Here is a 21,786-nt window from a genome sequence, read left to right on the forward strand (position 1 = left end):
TCACTCTGTGTGGATGCATATATTTGCATAGATATGGGTAATGAGTCCATACATTGTTCTGAGTGGATATTGGGATTATTCTGAAGGACCAATTTTGCTCTTAGTCTAGTGTGGTCGTGCCAAACGTAGAAGCATGGGGAGAAATAGGAGTTGGCTATAGCGCACAAACAGATCTGGGACCAGACTAGAGGACGGGCTGTTCAGAGCATCTCTTTAGCTAACTGCTAGGACCTCATTGGGTGTCATTTGCAGCCACTGAGGCATGGCTGATGTGTGAAACATTCCTTTCAGCCACTGTTACACACATTCAATGAGGACAGGAACTTCTTCTTGACCCCATTGTCTCTTACACAAGTTGCTTGGTGTGTCACATTATCCTTAAAGCCTTCGCACAATGATCACATTTCAACATTTGTATAATCATATAGTGTTTAAGATTGTGCTAACGATAGTGAAAGTGGCCATTTCAAATCAAACCAAAACCTTCAGCGAAAGCCCACTCAAGTGAGCGACTACCACTTTAAAGGCGTTAAGACAGTGTCTCAAGCCTCGCTTGAAGTGATCAGGTGTAGCTTGTCTGGTTCTGGAACAACGCTGCAGATTGAGATGTCCTTCCACTCTCTGGCACCACAGGTGTGAAAATGAACCTTTACATGAACCTAGCGTGCTGCTAAAAACAAGGTTCCCCTAGCAACCCACGCTTAAATGCTGCACGCCGTAACATTTACCTTGAACATTGTATCTCCTGCACACCTTTATTAATATAATGAGAATCATGGAGAGATGATTAAGTTACATTTTCTATGAGAGAAGGAATACCCCCAACTACTGTTTGGCACTGAGCTCACTCTTCAATCCCAGGTAAAACATTTTGAACATAGTCATACGATTGACGTGTGATAAAACGTGTCATTTAAAATGTCTGATCGTGGATTTTCTAGAAATGAACTGTTACCTTGGTGACAACACTCCATACTGGTAGTCAACTGTCATAACTTTGGGGAAGAAAATATTAGGAGTTTCTGATGTGTAAACTTAGAGATGTTATATTATATATATATATATTATTATTTACCTCCTCCTTCTCGGCGCTCACAAGATCCCGCCACTCCTCTGTCACGTGACTAAAGTCAATCTTGTTCATGGGCAGCTTCACGTCTCCGATGGCGTCGTGCTTGGAGAAGCGGTCAAAGTCGTACACCGTCATCATCAGCGTCTTGCCTCCCAGCTCGACGTAGGGCACCTGGGGAGAACCATGAGGACTGAACTTGTGCATATAATCACTAGAAGAGAGTTTGTCCGAACTTGAAACCTCTCTAAGTGTCTTCTGGTGGAACTTACTTATCTCAAACTAAGGATAAATTGAAGTAGTCTATTGTTGACAACTGTAGTAGCACAGTGGTGAAAGTGGTGCTTTACAAAATGGCCGCCAGATTGGCACGCTGCATCAAAGCTACTTCCAGGCACTGGTATTACTTGTTAAGGAATAGAGGAGTTGTCGTGAGTTGGGGAAGTTCTGGTTCTAGAGCATTACAAATCAATCAACCCGCCTCCTCCTCCCTCCTCCTCCTCTCCTACCTTCTCCAGTCCTATCTGTGACAGACAGGCGGCAGGCAGTCTTATCTGCCAGAGATCCGGGGCGAAGGAAGGGGTGCTGGTGGAGGGGATGGTGAAGAGTGGATGAGAGTGGTGTCTGGGATTTGATTCTTGATTGCCTCCAATTGAGGCAGACAAAGCTCATTATACACGGCGTCTTGTTACAACATGGTGACAAACTGCCTGATTGGCTAGAAAAGAGATAAGACTTCTGAAGTTTGTCCTTGACACTATCACCAGCACGACCAAAGAACACTCCTAGCTCCTTCATTTCTATAATGGAGCCACTTGTGATTACAAGTAGGCGCCGGTGGGATAAATAAAGCTTCACAGATCTACCATGTTTTCTGAATTCCAAAATAAATATGCTACTGGTATTTAACCAATCTCGCAACCAGCATCCCCCCAGCCCCCCACATATGCTACGTATTCCTCGCTGCAGACAAACACCTGTTATCTTTTTACTGCAGGGTGAATACCACAACTCTTCCTCCACAGCTGAGATATTGTAGCTACAATCACATTTTCGAAACGGAGGATCTTTTGCTCAAATTTAGGCCAAATCAAAACAAGAAAGAGAGAGAGAATGAGGAGAGATGGAAGTTTGAATCTGAATGTGTGAATCCTGATCATACAGAGGCTGTTTGGACCAGGAGGCTGTCTGTCAGCAGCTTGTTACTGGGCCAGCTGTGTGGAACAGGAGGCTGTCTGTCAGCAGCTTGTTACTGGGCCAGCTGTGTGGACCAGGAGGATGTCCGTCAGCAGGTTGTTACTGGGCCAGCTGTGTGGACCAGGAGGCTGTCTGTCAGCAGGTTGTTACTGGGACAGCTGTGTGGACCAGGAGGATGTCTGTCAGCAGCTTGTTACTGGGCCAGCTGTGTGGACCAGGAGGCTGTCTGTCAGCAGGTTGTTACTGGGCCAGCTGTGTGGACCAGGAGGCTGTCTGTCAGCAGGTTGTTACTGGGCCAGCTGTATGGAACAGGAGGCTGTCTGTCAGCAGCTTGTTACTGGGCCAGCTGTGTGGACCAGGAGGATGTCTGTCAGCAGCTTGTTACTGGGCCAGCTGTATGGAACAGGAGGCTGTCTGTCAGCAGCTTGTTACTGGGCCAGCTGTATGGACCAAGAGGCAGTCTGTCAGGAGCTTGTTACTGGGCCAGCTGTATGGACCAAGAGGCAGTCTGTCAGGAGATTGTTACTGGGCCAGCTGCGTGGACCAGGAGGCAGTCTGTCAGCAGCTTGTTACGGGCCAGCTGCTCCATGTTTACACACCTTACCCGAACGAACACACCACAGCATGCAAATAACTTTGTCATAGAACGAACAAACACAACCTGCTTAAACTACTGTGTGCAATGTATGGTTTGTGTATTGTGTATTTGTCCTATTCCTTTAGAAATGTCTATTGTTGCTATTTTGGAATACAAAGTTTACTACTTCTACTACAACAACTAATACTACTACTAATACAACAACAACAACTACTGCTACGACTACTGCTACTACTACTACTACTACTACTACTACTACTACTACTACTACTACTACTACTACTACTACTACTACTACTACGACTACTACTACTAATACTACTGCTGCACAAGACAAGGTTTGAGAGTTGCATGGGTGTAGTATTGTCTAGTCTACTCTTATACCTTGAATAAGTACCTTGAATTGGAACTGCTCGTTGAAGGTGGGGTTTAGGGTCTTCCGGTGGACCTTGGTCTCAAACTTCTTCTTCTTGTCAGGTAGCAGGTAGACCTTGACATAGGGGTCCGAGGTGCCGCCCATGTCCATGGCTGGAAGGTCCGCTGCTTGGATGATCCCTACTATGAGCTGAGGAGAGGAAGGGTGGAGGGGAGACAACAAAAACTAGTCAGCTCTACAGTCCTACCCACAGCAATACCAGAGCCTTGATATGACTGTCATCCCACCACCATTCTAACAGAGCACCAAGCTTTGGTTCAATTGGAATAACCCCCAGTCTCATCACTGGAGCAAAAAAATAGGATGGAGAGACACGACATGGCATGGGTTTAAAACGATCACCAGCAGAATTGAAGTCAAGAGCCTCTATAGTTTAGATTGAATTATGAGAAAGAGGCCCATCGGTAATCTCTTACAAAGGGACTCATCCATACCTTCTCATCTGTAACTCTTTACAATTCAAATCATGGAGGTAGGCCATAGGTGATATTAAAAGTCACGCTCCTGTGAAAGCCATGATGGTTTAAGCCAAAGCACCACATCAGGCTGATAATTGATAACCATGCTGGGGGGCAGGGGAGGCTGATTGACCTGCCAGTCACAGCTGCTTCCTCCAAGGCCTATTGAGGCCTCCTAGTCAGTCAATCAACTTCCTGTCAGGCAGCCATCAACCGGCAATCTGGAGGGGGACCAGGGCACTCAACCATGGAGCTCTCCAGCAGTTGTCAGAGCCAGCCAGCCAGCATGGATTATTGGAGCGTGAGAAATGAGGCTACCCTCTGTCATCAAAACGCATGGATCGGTATAGCAACGAATGCTGGATCTCATCAGAATTTGTGACCCGTGTTTTCGCAGTTCAGATCAGTGCTAAAGCAAGGCTCAGGGGAGATGGTGATGGGACTCCAGCTGTAGGAAGAGCTCCCGAGTGGCGCAGTGATCTAGGGCACTGCAGCTCAGTGCTAGAGGCATCACTACAGACCCTGGTTCGATTCCAAGCTGAATCACAACCGGCCATGATTGGGAGTCCCATAGGGCTGCGTGCAATTGGCCTGCGTTGGCTGGGGTAGGCTGTCATTGCAAATAAGAATTTGTTCTTAACTGACTTGCCTAGTTTAAAAAATGATGGGAGTGGGTGATGACACGATACAGAGGCCAAAGCAAATACTCCATATACACTGCACAGGAAAGGACATAGATGGAACCCCCTCTGCCAATGGGGGTGATATTGTGCTAAAATGCACCCATGCTACTGCAAAACATTGTTATATACACTAAATTCTTAGGGGGGGTTCCATCTAGAAGCGGTTCAGGGAACAGAACAAAAACCCGGAAAATAATTACATTTTTCGAGGAACAGAACCAGAACCGAGAACGAAAGTGATCTACTGTATACTGTTCCGGAACAGAACCATTATTTTAAAAGCATGGTAACCGGTTAATAACGTTATTTTACACTCCAGGAATTTTTACCAGTCCGACAAAAAATGCAACACAGTGCCCTCACTGTCATTCAGAAACGTATTCCAGTGCCTGCCAGAACATCTTTTCCAGTGTGTGTGTAGGCTACAGTACATGTTCCTCCCTCCCTCTAAACCATGCATAGTCTACTGTAGCTACTGATGTTACAGGCGTGATTCAGAAATTAGGGAGAGAGATTTTTAATTAGAGAACAATGGACTTGCCTTTTCAGTGCTAGTTAAGCATAGTTATCAAGTTTCACATTGGATTTATTAACTACAAAAAGGTAAGAAATGTTTTTATTATATCTCTGGTGCTGCTCTGCACACACAAGCTTGTTAGCCAGCTAGCTTGTTAGATAGCTCTGGTCTAGCTCTCGAAAACTCTAGGCAGCATTATGTGTAATGTAATGGAACTGAGAGTCATGCTCAAGGGCTAGCTCTGGTCCAATGTTAGTTAAGTCAACTCTCTGAAGTTCAAAGTTCCTTCATAGAAGTCGCTCCTCCATAGGTATAATTCTGTGGGCCAAATTCAGATAATGCATGTCATAACAACAAGATATCCAGCACTTCATGCCCAGCACTCTCCACAGCCTACACTACACTAGTTTGTCCAATGCAAGGCTAGCATTGTACAGGAATGGATCCACTATACATTGGTGAAGTAATTTAATGTTGAGCTAAATGTGGATTTCAGAGGCACATTCAGATTTCAAAGGCACAAAAAGGAAAGATATCAAATGTTACTTTTTTTTGGTTTGAACCGGTTCAGATCTTTATTTTGCTGGTTGGAAGCAATGGATTGGAACCAAATAAATTATGCTTCTGTTCAAAACGAAACGATTGGAAAATAACTGAGATTCCAACTCCTGAAACTGAGTGTACAAAACATTAGGAACACCTTTGTAATATTGAGTTGCACCCCCCTTTGCCCTCAGAACAGCCTCAATTCATCGGGGCATGGACTCTACAAGGTGTCGAAAGCGTTCCACAGCGATGCTGGCCCATGTTGACTCCAATGTTTTCCACAGTTGTGTTAAGTTGGCTGGTAGTGGATCTCTACCTCGAATAGCTTTTCCATCTCATCCCACAGATGCTCAAATGGACTGAGATGTGGTGACTGGGCAGGCCACTGCAGTCAGCTGAATTCACTGTCATGTCCGTGGATCCATTCCAATACAATGCTAGCTTTGTGGCATGGGGCATTCTCCTGCAGAAAAAATATATATTTGCAGATGGAGACACTGATGCCATGAATGGATGCACTTGATTGGCAATGATGTTCAGATATCCTGCGGCATTCAAATGTTGCTCCACTTTTATCATGGGGCCCAATATGTGCCATAAAAACACACCCCACACTATCACACCATCACCACCATCCTGCAATGTTGACAGGTGGCATGATGGATGCATGTACCCATACCCTAGTCCTCCTATCTGCGTGAAACAGCAGGAACTGGGATTCATCAGACCAATGACTTTCAATGATTTTCCAATTCTCCAGTGTCCAGTGTTTTCATTCCTTAGCCCACTGCAACAGCAGTAAAGTCGTCGGCTGCCATACCACATTCGTGTCAAGGTACGATGAGTTTTGCATTCTTTTATTGGTCTTTGGGCACCAATGTTGCACTAGTCTGTCAGCTGACTAACTGTAGCCCGTCTGTTGCTCTGCACAATTCATGTCAGCCTCCTTTGTCCTCTTTCATCAAGGACCCGTTTTTGACCTGTGGCCTGCTGTTGGCTGGATGTCCTATGGGTGGTGTACCATTCTTGATACACACAGGAAACTGTTGAGCGTGAAAAACCCAGCAGCATTGCAGTTCTTGACACACTCAAACCAGTGCACCTGACACCTACTACCATACCCCATTCAAAGGCACTTAAATCGTTTGTCTTGCCCATTCACCCTCTGAATAGCACACATATACAATACATGTGTCAATAGTCTCAAGGCTTAAAAATCCTTCTTAAACCTGTCTCCTCCCCTCCATCTATACAGATTGAAGTGAATTTAGTTGGTAACATCAATAAGGGATCATAACTTTCAGCTGGATACACCTGATCAGTCTATGTCATGGAAAGAGCAGGTGTTCCTAATATGTTGTACACTCAGTGTAGTTTGAACATAAAGCTAAAGCAACCCAAAAATAATGACTAAGATTCTGGAAATGTATGTTCTTCAAAATGGATTATATATATTTTTGTTCTCTCACCCATCTACACACAATACCCCATAATGACAAAGCGAAACATGTTTTTAGAAAAGTTAGCAAATGTATGACCATTAAATACAGAAATATGTAATTTACATAAGTATTCACACCCCTGAGGGAATACATGCTAGAATCACCTTTGTCAGTGTTTGCAGCTGTGAGTCACTCTAGGTACATCTCTAAGAGCTTTACACACCTAGATTGTAAAAATCTTCAAGCTCTGTCAAATTAGTTATCGATCATTGCTAGACAGCCATTTTCAAGTCTTGCCATAGATTTTCAAGACAATTTAAGTCAAAACTGTAAATGGACCACTCAGAAACAATCAATGTCGTCTTGGTAAGCAACTCCAGTGTACATTTGGCCTTGTGTTTTAGGTTATTGTCCTGCTGAAAGATGAAGTTCTCCCAGTGTCTGTTGGAAAGCAGACTAGACCAGGTTTCCCCTCTAGGATTTTGCCTGTGCTTGGCTCTATTCCGTTTCTTTTCATCCTAAAAAAACTCCCTGGTGTTTGACGATGACAAGCATACCCATAACATGATGCAGCCACCACCATGGTTGAATATATGAGGAGTGGTACTCAGTGATGTGTTGGATGATTTGCCCCAAACATAACACTATGTATTCAGGACATTAAGTTCATTTTTTTTGCAGTTTTACGTTAGTGCCTTTTTACAAACAGGATGCATGTTTTGGAATATTTTTTATTCTGTACAGGCTTCTTTCTTTTCACTCTGTCATTTAGGTTAAATAATGTTGTTCATCTATCCTCAGTTTTGTCTTATCACAGCCATTAAACTCTGTAACTGGGGTGTGAATACTTTCTGAAGGCACTGCAAGTACAATTATCCTGCCCGACACTTACCAAAGACCTCACTGTGATGATATTGTAGCTTTCAAAAATAATTCTGCAGAGCTCAAAATGTTAACCAGCAGTCATCTCTATGCAAGTGTGTCGATTAATCCTGACATGCTGTCCATTAGATTTCCCTACAGTTGTCCAGAGAGAAGCAGTGTCAGGTGTCCTGCTACACGGTGTCACCCTGCATTTACTGTGAGCCTCCACCCACCTGGACTCATCTCCATCATCTCTAAGAGGATGATGGGACTGGAGTACTGTGACGAAGACCGTTTACTTACTAGGTTTTACCTATTACAAAACTCAAATCAGATGTTCTGCTGTGTAACCACCTCTATTGTTTAATACAACACGTACACTACACATGTCCACAGTCAAGAGTTAAACAGTCAGATTCAGACTAGTTTAATATTTCATCATATTTGAATATTCTCAGAGGGACCAGTTGAGTCAAGTGTAGAAAGGGGCCAACAGCTACACTAAAGTGGATTATTAAAGGGTACTACTAAACTGGACAGTGGTGTAAAGTACTTAAGTAAAAAATACTTTAAAGTACTACTTAAGTAGTTTTTGGGGGTATCTGTACTTTACTTTAATATTTATATTTTTGACAACTTTTACTCCACTACATTCCTAAAGAAAATTATGTACATTTTCCTCCCTACATTTTCCCTGACACCCAAAAGTAGTCGTTACATTTTGAATGCTTAACAGGACAGGAAAATGGTCCAATTCACACACTTATCAAGAGAACATCCCTGGTCACCCTACTGCCTCTGATCTGACAGACTTACTAAACACAAATGCTTAATTTGTAAATTATGTCTGAGTGCTGGAGTTTGCCTTTGACTATCCGTAAATTAAACGAAACAAGAAATTGTGCCATTTAGATGACCTAATAGAAGTATTTAAAATGATTTACACTTTTACTTTTGACACTTAAGTACTGTATATTTAAACCCAAATACTTTGGGACTTTCACTCAAGTAGAATTTTACTGGGTGACTTTCACTTTAACTTGAGTCAATTCCTATTAAAGTATCTTTACTTTTACTCAAGTATGACAATTGGGTACTTTTTCCACCACTGAAACTTGATTTTAAAAGGTACTACTAAACTGGATTATTAAAAGGTACTACTAAACTGGATTATTAAAAGGTACTACTAAACTGGATTATTAAAAGGTACTACTAAACTGGATTATTAAAAGGTACTACTAAACTGGATTATTAAAAGGTACTACTAAACTGGATTATTACAAGGTACTACTAAACTGGATTATTAAAAGGTACTACTAAACTGGATTATTAAAAGGTACTACTAAACTGGATTATTAAAAGGGTACTACTAAACTGGTTTATTAAATGGTACTACTAATCTGGTTTATTAAAAGGGTACTACTAATCTGGTTTATTAAAAGGGTACTACTAAACTGGTTTATTAAATGGTACTACTAATCTGGTTTATTAAATGGTACTACTAATCTGGTTTATTAAAAGGGTACTACTAATCTGGATTATTAAAAGGTACTACTAAACTGGATTATTAAAAGGGTACTACTAAACTGGATTATTAAAAGGTACTACTAAACTGGATTATTAAATGGTACTACTAATCTGGTTTATTAAAAGGGTACTACTAATCTGGTTTATTAAAAGGGTACTACTAATCTGGTTTATTAAAAGGGTACTACTAAACTGGATTATTAAAAGGGTACTACTAAAGTGGATTATTAAAAGGGTACTACTAAACTGGATTATTAAAAGGGTACTACTAAACTGGATTATTAAAAGGTACTACTAAACTGGATTATTAAAAGGGTACTACTAAACTGGATTATTAAAAGGGTACTACTAAACTGGATTATTAAATGGTACTACTAAACTGGATTATTAAAAGGGTACTACTAATCTGGTTTATTAAAAGGGTACTACTAATCTGGTTTATTAAAAGGGTACTACTAAACTGGTTTATTAAATGGTACTACTAATCTGGTTTATTAAATGGGTACTACTAATCTGGTTTATTAAAAGGGTACTACTAATCTGGATTATTAAAAGGTACTACTAAACTGGATTATTAAAAGGGTACTACTAAACTGGATTATTAAAAGGTACTACTAAACTGGATTATTAAATGGTACTACTAATCTGGTTTATTAAAAGGGTACTACTAATCTGGTTTATTAAAAGGGTACTACTAATCTGGTTTATTAAAAGGGTACTACTAAACTGGATTATTAAAAGGGTACTACTAAAGTGGATTATTAAAAGGGTACTACTAAACTGGATTATTAAAAGGGTACTACTAAACTGGATTATTAAAAGGTACTACTAAACTGGATTATTAAAAGGGTACTACTAAACTGGATTATTAAAAGGGTACTACTAAACTGGATTATTAAATGGTACTACTAAACTGGATTATTAAAAGGGTACTACTAAACTGGATTATTAAAAGGTACTACTAAACTGGATTATTAAAAGGGTACTACTAAACTGGATTATTAAAAGGTACTACTAATCTGGATTATTAAATGGTACTACTAATCTGGTTTATTAAAAGGGTACTACTAATCTGGTTTATTAAAAGGGTACTACTAATCTGGTTTATTAAAAGGGTACTACTAAACTGGTTTATTAAAAGGGTACTACTAATCTGGTTTATTAAAAGGGTACTACTAATCTGGTTTATTAAAAGGGTACTACTAATCTGGTTTATTAAAAGGGTACTACTAAACTGGATTATTAAAAGGTACTACTAAACTGGTTTATTAAAAGGGTACTACTAAACTGGATTATTAAAAGGGTACTACTAATCTGGTTTATTAAAAGGGTACTACTAATCTGGTTTATTAAAAGGGTACTACTAATCTGGTTTATTAAAAGGGTACTACTAAACTGATTTATTAAAAGGATACTATTCCAATCTGTGTTTGTGTTATATTATGATCCTCATGATACTGAACATCTGATCTGGCTTCTTTCACATTCCCCAGGTCTGTAAACCTGTGTGTGTGTTTAACGGAGGGGCAGCGTCCTGTCACAGAGAAGGGCCTGCTGGGTCATAACCCTTCCCTGTATGTGTGATATTGGCCGCTTACGGGAAGCTGGAGAACGGTGTGCACCTGCAATTGTGACTAAGCCCCGGGCAGCACATCCTGAATCAAGTTGTTCCGATACTCTCTCCCTGGTCCCTCCCTGCCATCACGGCTCCACATAGCCACACAAACACTACACACTTCAAAGGAGAAAGCGAAAGCGAAAGGGGATGTGAATGGAGCTGTCATATTCCTCCTGTCTTCTCTTGCTTTTTGCTGGAGCCTCTGAGAATGTATTCTCTTTCAGAGGTCAATGGTAGAAGTACATTTGGAGAGACAGCGAAAGGTAATGGGGAAAAACTGTTTTTAATTATTCCTACCCAATATAAGGGAGACGGTAGACTCTCTTTTATAAATGCAGAGGGTCTCCTTTCGACCCATTAAAAGGGAAATTACTATGATGTTGAAAGTGGGAAATAGAATATTATGTTTCCCATTCTGGCTCCTTTGTGGATCATTTGTGGTGGAGCTGCTTTATACGGCCACCGTACTCTGGGTACCGAATCCTTTACTAACTTGTGCTCTCATTAAACCCCCACACCACCATTCTAATAGAGGCCTGGGCCAGTAGCCATTACTGGTGCTTAACTAACAGAACCAGGCGGAGACATTTGACCATACTGGTCTTTCTCTTTCCTTCATTCAGAGAGAGGTCCTGCTCTACTGAGCTGAGAAGGGCAGATTACCTTTAAACAAAACCCTGCTCCTCCCCCTCCCCCTCCAAAGTCCTCAGTAGAGGACAAGAGAACAACTAGTGGAACAATCACCTGTGCCAGCCACTCTTCCTCAGACTAGGGCAGTCTTTTCACCGTGATTGCTTCTACTCTGTGGACCTGATCTGAAGACACAGGAGCTGACTGAGTAGGGGGCTCTGTGGCTCTCTGCTGTAGCTGCTGCTGAACTGAAAGTGGGTCAGACTGACAATAGTCCCTGGTTCACTGGCTTTGTCTCTCAGCCTCAGAGCTGGGTACAGTCAGTGAGCGCCGGGCCCAATGCTCCAGGTTTCTGTCACACACACAGTGACAACTGCCATCCATTCATTATGGATCCATTATGGAATTACGGTGCTTATTATTATTGGACCACTGTAATCACAGTCTCACAGAACAGAACAGGCTGGTATGGTTTTACACTGCATGACAGCTCAGTAAACTACTGGGAATGGAGAAAGCTATATTGGACCCAATATATAAAATAAGTAATGTGACTAGTATTGAGTTAGTGCATTCGTCTTAAATGGTAATAAGGCTCTTTATCAGAATACATTTGACTGATATTATGATAATGACCATGACTATTATGGCCATAACAACTGAGTGCGTGAGGGATTATTGTGATTATTAATCCTCATGATTAGCATCATTACTGTCTGTTACCGTCACTATATTCGCTAAAGCATTTTCATTTAAGGACTAACAGAGTGCTTGAGGGTCTTTCAGGGGAAAGTTGTGATGCATGTGGAGAATCTCTAATGTTCCGAACGTGTGGATAATATAATATGGCGGGTCAGCGAACACTTTCACCCAAAGTGACAAAGAAATCCACAGAGAACTGTCAACATACTATCCATTCAGCTCATGTGGGAATTGAACCCACAACCCTAGTGTTGCTAGCACCATGCTCTAACCCAGTGAGCCAATTAAAACTCCTGGCCACGTGGACGAGACAGAGTGACAGATGTGTGTGAGTGGCTAATCTCAGGCTGTCCATCGGTTCTGTTAATGACAGGGAGTTAGCAGGGCCTCAGTGAAGGACAGCAGAGCTTCCTCTCCATGCTGCCTTCCACCCTCCTCTATGATCTGTCACACCACATCTGGAAGTTGGTCTGCTCCTCAAGTCGCTCTGCTTTTTAAAAACCAGACGGAGGGAAAAAAAACAGAAGATGGATTCCATAGGGGACCGTGTTCCCGTCAAGGCTGAAAGAGGACACTTTTACAAAGAAAAATGGTAAACCCAGAAATACCGAAATCCCAAGATGGGATTGTTTGCGAGAGGAGGAGTGATTCATTTACAAACCAACCCAACCACCGTGATCCTCTGGTGAGGTGTAGTTGATAAGCTCTGGTTAGCATGCTGCAGTTATAGGCATTCATTATAAACAGTGTTTATACAACAATGAACAGTAGGAGTATGTTCTGCATTACCTGGGTAGGCAACATTTTCTCAGTATTTTTTAAAATGGATTGATGAGTCAATGGGCCAACCACAGAGGAAGATGGGGTGACCATACTTACGAAGGAGAGATGTGTCGGACAACAACGACAACGACAGAGAGAGTGGATATCAGAGACGGACCCTTACCGTATTCTCGGTGAAATTGTAATCCAGGCTGAACTGTAATTTTCCAAGTTTCTCTTCCTCCTTGGGCTCGGGCTCTTTCTCTGTATCGGTCAGGCCTGTCTCAGCATCATCCTCATCCTTCAAGGCCTGAAGGAGACACCCACCAACAGTCAGTGCCCTCCGTGTGCCTCTTGTGCCAGCCCCATTGACGTCTGTCGCCCTGCCCCGCCCCGGGCCTGCCAGCGGGTGTGCCAGCGGGCCCGTCTCCTGAAAAAAGCTGCCTCTCTTTCGGGGGATTATAATGGGGGGAGCAAGCACTAAAACACCACAGCGGTTAACACCAGGACATGCTCGTTGATGCGCTAGCCTCGGGCCGGGACCCCTGATGCGGTTCAATCAATTTGTGGGTGTTTTGGTCTGAGGGGGCAAGGGGGGAGAGAGATCAAATGATAGAGCCAAAAGATGAGAGTAATGGGCAGGCAGAGGAGGGAAAGAGGGAGAGAGGGAGGGAGTGAGGGAGAGGGAGAAAGAGAGAGAGAGAGAGAGAGAGAGAAAAGGAGAGGGAGAGGGGGAGAGGGAGAGAGCGCTTCTGCAAACCACCAACGACAATTCCCTTGATGTTATTTCAAGAAGATCAGTCTGTGGTGCAAAACAAAATCAACAGGGAAATGTCAAGAGATGGCGCGAGTGAAGAAGAAGAAGATGATGAAGAAGAAGAAGAGTGAGTTTTCCTTCGCTAGCCTGGTTCTGAAGGGATGCTGGTAGTGATGGGGGAGAGGCGGGTTCGAGGCAGGGGGGCAGTCAGTTTGTTATTGATAAGCATGCGATTAAAGAGGCAAAAACTAGCTCTCAAGTACATTCAGTGTCAAAGTTGCCTTCCAAAGGTCAGACATTGTCAGACTGTCATTGTTGCATGCAGGGCATTCTCAGTAAACAGAACAGTACTCTGGTTGTGACCCCCACATTCTCAGTTTACTTATCATTCACCCATCAGGAGACACAATCGCATTGTCAGAACCCTCAGCTGCATGTGTTACCCCCACGCCGATGGAAGCTATAAGCATCATGCCAGCAGTAGGTAGGTAGGTGTTGGTAAGAGATGTTGTCATGGTTGTCATGGTGATGGTCAGGTTGCTGGTGTGAAAGCATCAAGGCTGAACAACATAGATTTGTTTGGAATTTGTACGGCCCATCTGAGTCCCCTCCTGGTGCAAGCAAACCTATAGTCAATGTTTCGCTAAGCAAAACTCTAAAAAATGTAATTGTTTGTTCGTTATTGCTTGCACACAGAGAGGAGAGGAGTACAGCAGAATAGACAGCCATGTTCAACACCCACAATGTGTATTAGGTATTTTACTGGGTTAAGTCAAAGTCAAGTCAATCTGCCTGTTGGCTTCAGGTGAATGTATGTGAAACGTAAAGCTACTGTATGTCTAAACCTTACTACAGGTTTCAAAAGCAGTAACCTAGCATCTTTACCAGTCTACTTTAGCTCATAGGCACATCTTTGTTTTGAAATGCAAAGCAAAGATTGAAAAGGCGCCAGATGGAGAATCAGTGTGGTTCAACCTTGTTAAAGCGCGCCCAGGGCTTCTTTCATACATATATATGTGCATGTGCAAGACTACGCACATATATAGAGCAGATATACATGTACTGTATGCATAGTTACATATATTTGGTTCTACAGGGGTAAGTTGTTGTCAAGAGGCTATCAAAACATCAGAGCAGCAGGCTTAAGGAGGATCCAACAACAATTGGGAACCTACCGCCAGTGACAATCCCGCACAGTCATCAGACACAACACAGATAAGGAGGACATAGAAGGAAGAAACACACATTAAAACAACCACACACAGGAGTTAACACAAGAGTCTGGGCACACCAGGAGAAATGACCGCTCGGGAGCCCATGGCCCCACCTCTAGAATATCTAACCAAGAGGTGTGTTGCATATGGAACCGATAGGGGTGTTGTATTGGCAGTGTGTAGCCTAATTGCTTGATGTGTAGTCGTAGCAGCTCCTAAATCAGCACAGAAAAAGTGGTCTATCCAAATAGAATTCATTCTAGATTGAAGTCATTGTAATTCTATGGGTGCATCTTACTAAAGCTTAAGATAAATCAGTGTTATTATAAAGCTTACCAACTGTCACTAGGAACAAGGACACAAGGCATAGGCCACTACAAATCAAAGAAGCATTTCAACAATAAGCTCTTTGGTATGAATCAGATGAAACTTGTGGAGCTCACTCCTTATCAGACTGTGTAACGCCTCTGCATCTCTGGCCTGTGCGGCTATTCAATTCCCTACTCCTACATCATCTCACAGGGCTTTGCCCTCTACCCCAATTCAATGTCCCTGATTGATGATGTGAGCGGCGTCGGCGTGGACAGACTGCAAATTAAACAGACTTTGACAGAGAAGGGGGGGGGATTGAGAACCTTCGCTAATGCAATTAGTATTTAACTGGGGTTAAAGAGTTGTGTGTTCCCTATTCTCTCTCTGTGTGCGTTGGAGAGGGAGGGCGGAATTAATTCACTCCCCTCGCTCGTAATTAGCTAATGTCATTTCTCTGGGTTGATACCACTGGCAATACAGCATACCGTACTCAGAGCTCCATTGTTCTTAACACATTAAAATATTGAGAGGAACAGAAGGAGAGATTGAATACTCTCTCTGAGGCGATTATAAACGGCAGGCTTCCTTAACAGTCCTGTAATCAGAGTGGATGGGGAGGAGTCATCGCAGACGCAACAATGTCAACACAAGTCGTGTGTCATGTGTGTCCACTGGTCTTCATGGGGAAGAGTTTGGCCTAAACCAGGGGCGGGGCAAACTACGGCACGCAGGCCCATTCAATTATTTTGGGTTTAAAAAAAACACTCCAGGCCACACTTGAACCTTTAAAATGAGATAGAAAGTATTGTTTTAAATTCTGTGCGGCCCTCCGTTGAATTTTGGCCCTCGAGGCAAAAAGATTTCCCACCCCTGGCCTAAACTATATGTATGTCTGAAATATTGTATAGTGAAATCACTTTGTTATGTGAAGATTATTATTCTGAAATATACTGTATATGCATTTATTTATAGGTTTCAATCATCAATGAATGTCAGGTGTAATAAAAGTCAGTGATGTCATTTCTGGCTACAGTCAATCACAGATAATATGAAACTCACAATGTATAAAGACGTATATAACTCCATTTTTTTTTTACCTTGAAGTAAAAGGTAAGTTATATACAGTATATATAATAATGCAGTAGAAAATACAGAACAACTTGGCATTATCAAATACTACTGTTGACTAACAAACTATTAACTCTAATCAATAACGTTCAATGGCAGTTGTACAAAGTCTTTACCTCGGTTTTCGCACCGTCGTTCACGTCCATCATGTTGATGGCATTCTTGCCCTTGTCTTTGCCCTTCTTCTTGTTCTTCTTCTTGAATATCCACTTCTTGCAGATGCAGAAGCAGCAGGAGAGGACCAGGACCACGGCCACGAAGGCGATGGAGACGATGGCCCAATTTGGCACTGGAGAGGGACACACAGGGACACAGGTTAGACGAGCTGATGTCAAAGATGGGGCCATACCTGGATGAAGAAAACCGCACCATTGCTCTCACTCTTCTTTTCTCAAACAACCAAAAGTGCCTCGTCCAGAATATGGCACCATTGTCTGTTTCAAACAAGGCCCGAGCTGACCAGAAACGCCTGTTCACCATCTCCCTGCATCTGACGAATGACTCTGATGGCGGGACGTTGAGACTACTTGTTGAAGATAGCGGCTGCAGCAGCAGCTGGAGTGAATGAGGACATAGAGAAAGACATCAGGATGTGGGACGGCAGGTCGCCTAGAGGTTAAGAGCGTTGGGCCAGTAACCGTAAGAAAAATCTGCTGATGTGCCCTTGAGCAAGGCACTTCATCTTAATTGCTCCTGTAAGTCACTCTGGATAAGAGCGTCTGCTAATTGACTCAAATGTAAAGGTAACGTGCAGACGGAAGACTTTGATCAACAGTGGTGGGTGGCAGAGTCCCCGATCTGCAGTCTAGACATGGACTCCTAACGATTGCCCTCGAAGAGAGACGTTTTAAGCGTCCCGACGCTTCACTGAGCATCCTCGGCCAATTTAGTGGAAATAACAGAGGTTGGCATTTTCCACTTGCCATTTAAACAAAACATTTCTCTCTGACAACTGATACTTTCACACCAATCACGGGCACACAGGTCAGGGTGTAGAGGTAATTTGCAGGGCCTGTTGGAGAGCGAGTTACCAACTGTAGCGTGACCGTGTCGAGTCAGTGATTGCATGACCACTCATCATGTTGATGGGTTTTGACACTTCTCTCTCAAAGAGTGTTCCTATTCACACGTTTGTCTTAGATTCATCTCATACTAGCTAGTTTCTGAGAACTTTCTTTGAGAGCTTTTGTCAAGTCAATTTCTTAGTATTGCTCGTGGATGTGACCTACTCGGCAAAGGATACTAAAACAGCCATGGACCATTATGTTACTTTAATTGAGAATGTAATGACGTGTTTTTTTTCTCCCAGGCCCTATTTTATATAAGGCTGAATGGACTAAACAGTCCAGCTGAAAGGTCCAGTCAGGGCTGTCACAGGCAGACAGGGAGCCGCTCAGCTCCACAGCACAGTGATCACTCTAACAGCCTGCTGACAAACAGGGACGCCCATCTAAACAACAGGAGTCAGGCAGTTCTCCCCGACAGAACACACACACACACAGCCACCAGCTATGCACGGCACAAAAGTGGGTTGTTAAATGTATCAGAGGAATGGTAGAGTGGCCAGACGTGCTGTAAATAATGAGGACAGAAACACAGTGTCAGACTGCTCCGTTCTGGATGGATAATTACGGCTTCTGCTCACAAAACATCAAACACCTTGCAACCCACACCTCCTTTCAACAGAGAGGGCCACCAACAGCCCCATCAGCAAACAAAATATGTTTTTGTCAATATTTACCATGCACAAGATGGAGACCATATGGTAGATTCAGGCTGGTTTGATTTACTTTACTTCTGATAATTAAACAGTTTTCCCACCTGTATAAATTCAAGCAAGCTATACTGAACAAAAATATAAACACAACATGTAAAGTGTTGTTCCAGTGTTTCATGAGGTGAAATAAAAGATCCCAGAAATGTTCAATACGCACAAAAGCATATTTGTTTACATCCCTGTTAGTGAGCATTCTCCTTTGCCAAGAAATTCTTTCCACCTGACAGGTGTGGCATATCAAGAAGCTGATTAAACAGCATGATCATTACACAGGTGCACCTTGTGCTGGGGACAATAAAAAGCCACTCTAAAATGTGCAGTTTTGTCAAACAAGTTTTGAGGGAGCGTGCAATTGGCATGCTGACTGTAGGAATGTCCACAAGAGCTGTTGCCAGAGAATTGAATGTTCATTTCCCTACCATAAGTCGCCTCCAACATCATTTTAGAAAATTTGGCAGTATGTCCAACTAGCCTCACAACCGCAGACCATGTGTAACCACGCCAGCTCAGGACCTCCCCATCTGGCTTCTTCACCTGGGGGATCGTCTGAGACCAGCCACCCAGACAACTGATGAAACCGAGGAGTATTTCTGTCTGTAATAATGACTTTTTGTGTGAAAAACTAATTCTAATTGGCTGGGTCTAGCTCCCCAGTGGGTGGGCCTGGCTCCCAAGTGGGTGGGCCTATGCCCTCTCAGGTCCACCCATGGCTGTGCCCCTGCCCAGTCATGTGAAATCCACAGATTAGAGCCTAATTAATTCATTTCAATTGACTGATTTCCTTATATGAACTGTAACTTAGTAAAATCGCCTGAAATTGTTGCATATTGCATTTATATTTTTGTTCAGTTTAATTACAGAATAATTACAACCATAGTAAAGATGACATGGTACATTTCCTCTCTGTACACTACTCAGAAACCTGTTGTGGTACTCCTAACTCTATTCGTATGGAACACTGGGAGCCAATTGGCTTCATTGTAAATCCAATGTTTGTCACCTTTCAGTGCTACTTTGAAGACTCTATATCTGCGGGCCACTAGAAAGAACCATCACAGGAGAAATATATGACGGTCTATTCTCCCTGGGGCTTTGGCTTGCCAGCACTTCACTGAATTTCCCTCACCGCCTCGCTGTCAGAGAGGAGGGAAGGGGAGAGAACAAAATCGATAAGCACTCTCCTTTAAGGAAAAACATTGAGTGATGCTCTAAAATAACTTTGGGATCTACAGCCTTGGCCTTACCACAGTGGTGTGCTAATGGCAGTGACAATCTCCCCCGACCCACACCATTTTGAATTCGCTGTGGTCTCTCGAAAAACTGGTTTGTTGCTGCTCACAAAGTTGTTGAACGGTAAACAAGAAAACATTTGAAAAAGATGAAATATTGTTTTGAAATTTGCTTGTTATAATTGTTTTAGCGGTAAAACTATGTCACTTTGCGTTAGTATCGTAATTATCAATACCTAAACATAATATACTGTAACACCTCGCTATCCATCACTGACTCCATTTCCTCTTGCATCCTCGGTTGACCCTAAAGTCACAGGTTTAGGGCTGAGTTAAAACCTCTCCTCTGCTCCTTGGCCAAAGCAGGGGCAGCAGTCTGAGACTGATACCTTTGGGATACCACCACATGTTCCAGTGTTTGACCCGTCATTTTTTTCCACACAGCCTGGCAGACTATCTTTTAATGGAAGTGTCGGAGATATGGCAGGATCCTATTTCAGGCCTGAAAGCTGGGATGGTAAGTCACATTCCCACTGAAGGAACCAGAAAGCTGTGACACTTTTTTTCAAATGGGAGGTCTGATAAAAATGATTTCTAATATCAATGACACAGCAGGAGTGTAAATAAATGAACTGATATAACAGTGGAATTTGGCATTATTTTGACGAGGCAGACTGCACTGCAATTGGATTCCGTTGTGCATCATGAAATATAATGTTTTTAAATGGTATTGCCATCCTCTGTGGTTATTTACAATGTGTTGTCATCAGCGGTACATCACCGTTATAATGCACAGCCCACTGCTGTGAAACTCAATGCAATAACACAGGCCTTGCTTGTATACTTTATTCTGCATGTATCTCATACTGCAAGACACTTTTGTGTTGCTTAATTAAAATAACCTGAGTCTCCGAAAGCAATAAAAAGCATTCCCTAATTAACTACATGGTGCGTCTATTCTCCTTTGAGACCGCGACGCCAGCGGATGCACCGCACTTCAACTTTAAGCAGTAGTTCTCCCTCGTTCCGGCACACACAACGGCGAACGGAAAACGATGGAGGCTCTGGATGATGGAGTGCGTGTTCGGTGTTCACAGCTCCCGAGAAGAGGCGCAAATCACATTTCTGCCGCCGTAGTCAAAAGCCATCCAGCGAGCGGCAGCCAATACGCCACACAATGAGACACCTCCTTGGCTTTCAGCTGTGAATATCATCGGCCAACTGATAAGTCTACCATCTTTTCTCCTCCGGATGCCTTCAAGGACACAGCAGGGCCTTTTGGCTCATTCGCTCCGAACCAGGAGGCTCCAGCTGCATTTGTCTGGCGCTCCGAGTCCCCAGCTTTCTTATCAAACTCATGTTTTTTTTTCTTCCAGACAGAATTGATCTGATAACCGGCTGGAATGGGGACCATTGAAATATGACAGCTGAGTTATCAGACAGGGTTTTTTTAACAAAACCTTGCAGACTGCCAAGGGCTATGGAACTCTTGACACATGGAACAATGCCAACAGGATGAGGGACTCATCAGACATACACTCTGGAATGAAGAAGAAAAGGTTACAGTAACTGAAAGATATTTTACTGAACTTCATCTGTAACAGATTATTGGCTCTATTTAACAACAGCTTATTTTAAAGGAATCGGTCACGGTTTTAATTAAATAGCAGGAAACAAATAATTCAGTCAACAGTCGTTTCCGGTTATAGAATATGGGGATATTGTCTATATCGGTGGTTCCCAAACTTTTTATAGTCCTGTACCCCTTCAAACATTCAACCTCCAGATGTGTACCCCTTCTAGCACCAGGGTCAGCGCATTCTCAAATGTTGTTTTTTGTTGTTACCTAACCTTACCACTCGGGGAGCGGCCTGTCAGGAAGTATTATAGACGATTGGTTAAGTACACATCACTGCATTTTGTAACTTCATTGTTAACTTCATTGTTACTTAATTGTTAACTTATAGACAGACGTACGAGATACCAGACCTGGTCTTAGGGATGGCTAACTCTGGAGATCCCTACAATCTCCACTGAGTTACAGGTAGGTAAATCTATTTGAGTTTTCTTCACCTTACTTGTGGAATAATCTCCAAGGCTCTCTAAGATTGGACGAATTGATGCCTCTGGGACAATTTAAAAGGCTGATTGAGGACCTTTTTGCTGAATAATGTTTGTTTTCTATGATTGTGTTTTGCTTTCAGTGTTTTGATATGAATATTCATGTAATATTGATGGGTATTATTGATGTGTATATTGATGGGTATTGTTCAAGTCAAATTGTATCTGACAAGAGCAGTGAAACTCTTACTTATGAGCC

The 21,786-nt window shown here is 42.6% G+C and overlaps 1 protein-coding gene across 6 annotated transcripts in view; it reads right to left on the reverse strand.

Annotated features, from left to right (window-relative positions):
* The window catches only part of LOC139378529 (synaptotagmin-1-like), a 200,693-nt gene that overhangs the window by 21,482 nt on the left and 157,425 nt on the right, over positions 1-21,786 (reverse strand). For 4 of the 6 annotated variants that reach the window (XM_071120784.1, XM_071120779.1, XM_071120781.1 and 1 more), the window contains 4 exons: positions 16,577-16,749; positions 13,234-13,359; positions 3,262-3,429; positions 1,076-1,243 (listed from right to left, as the gene is read on the reverse strand). In XM_071120784.1, coding sequence (XP_070976885.1) covers positions 1,076-1,243; positions 3,262-3,429; positions 13,234-13,359; positions 16,577-16,749 — 635 coding nt within the window. The remainder of the gene's footprint in view (positions 1-1,075; positions 1,244-3,261; positions 3,430-13,233; positions 13,360-16,576; positions 16,750-21,786) is intronic. The other 2 variants (XM_071120785.1, XM_071120783.1) reach the window with 1 other exon arrangement.

This window comes from Oncorhynchus clarkii, chromosome 21, assembly GCF_045791955.1.
Source record: "Oncorhynchus clarkii lewisi isolate Uvic-CL-2024 chromosome 21, UVic_Ocla_1.0, whole genome shotgun sequence".
NCBI classification, from domain to species: Eukaryota; Metazoa; Chordata; class Actinopteri; order Salmoniformes; family Salmonidae; genus Oncorhynchus; species Oncorhynchus clarkii.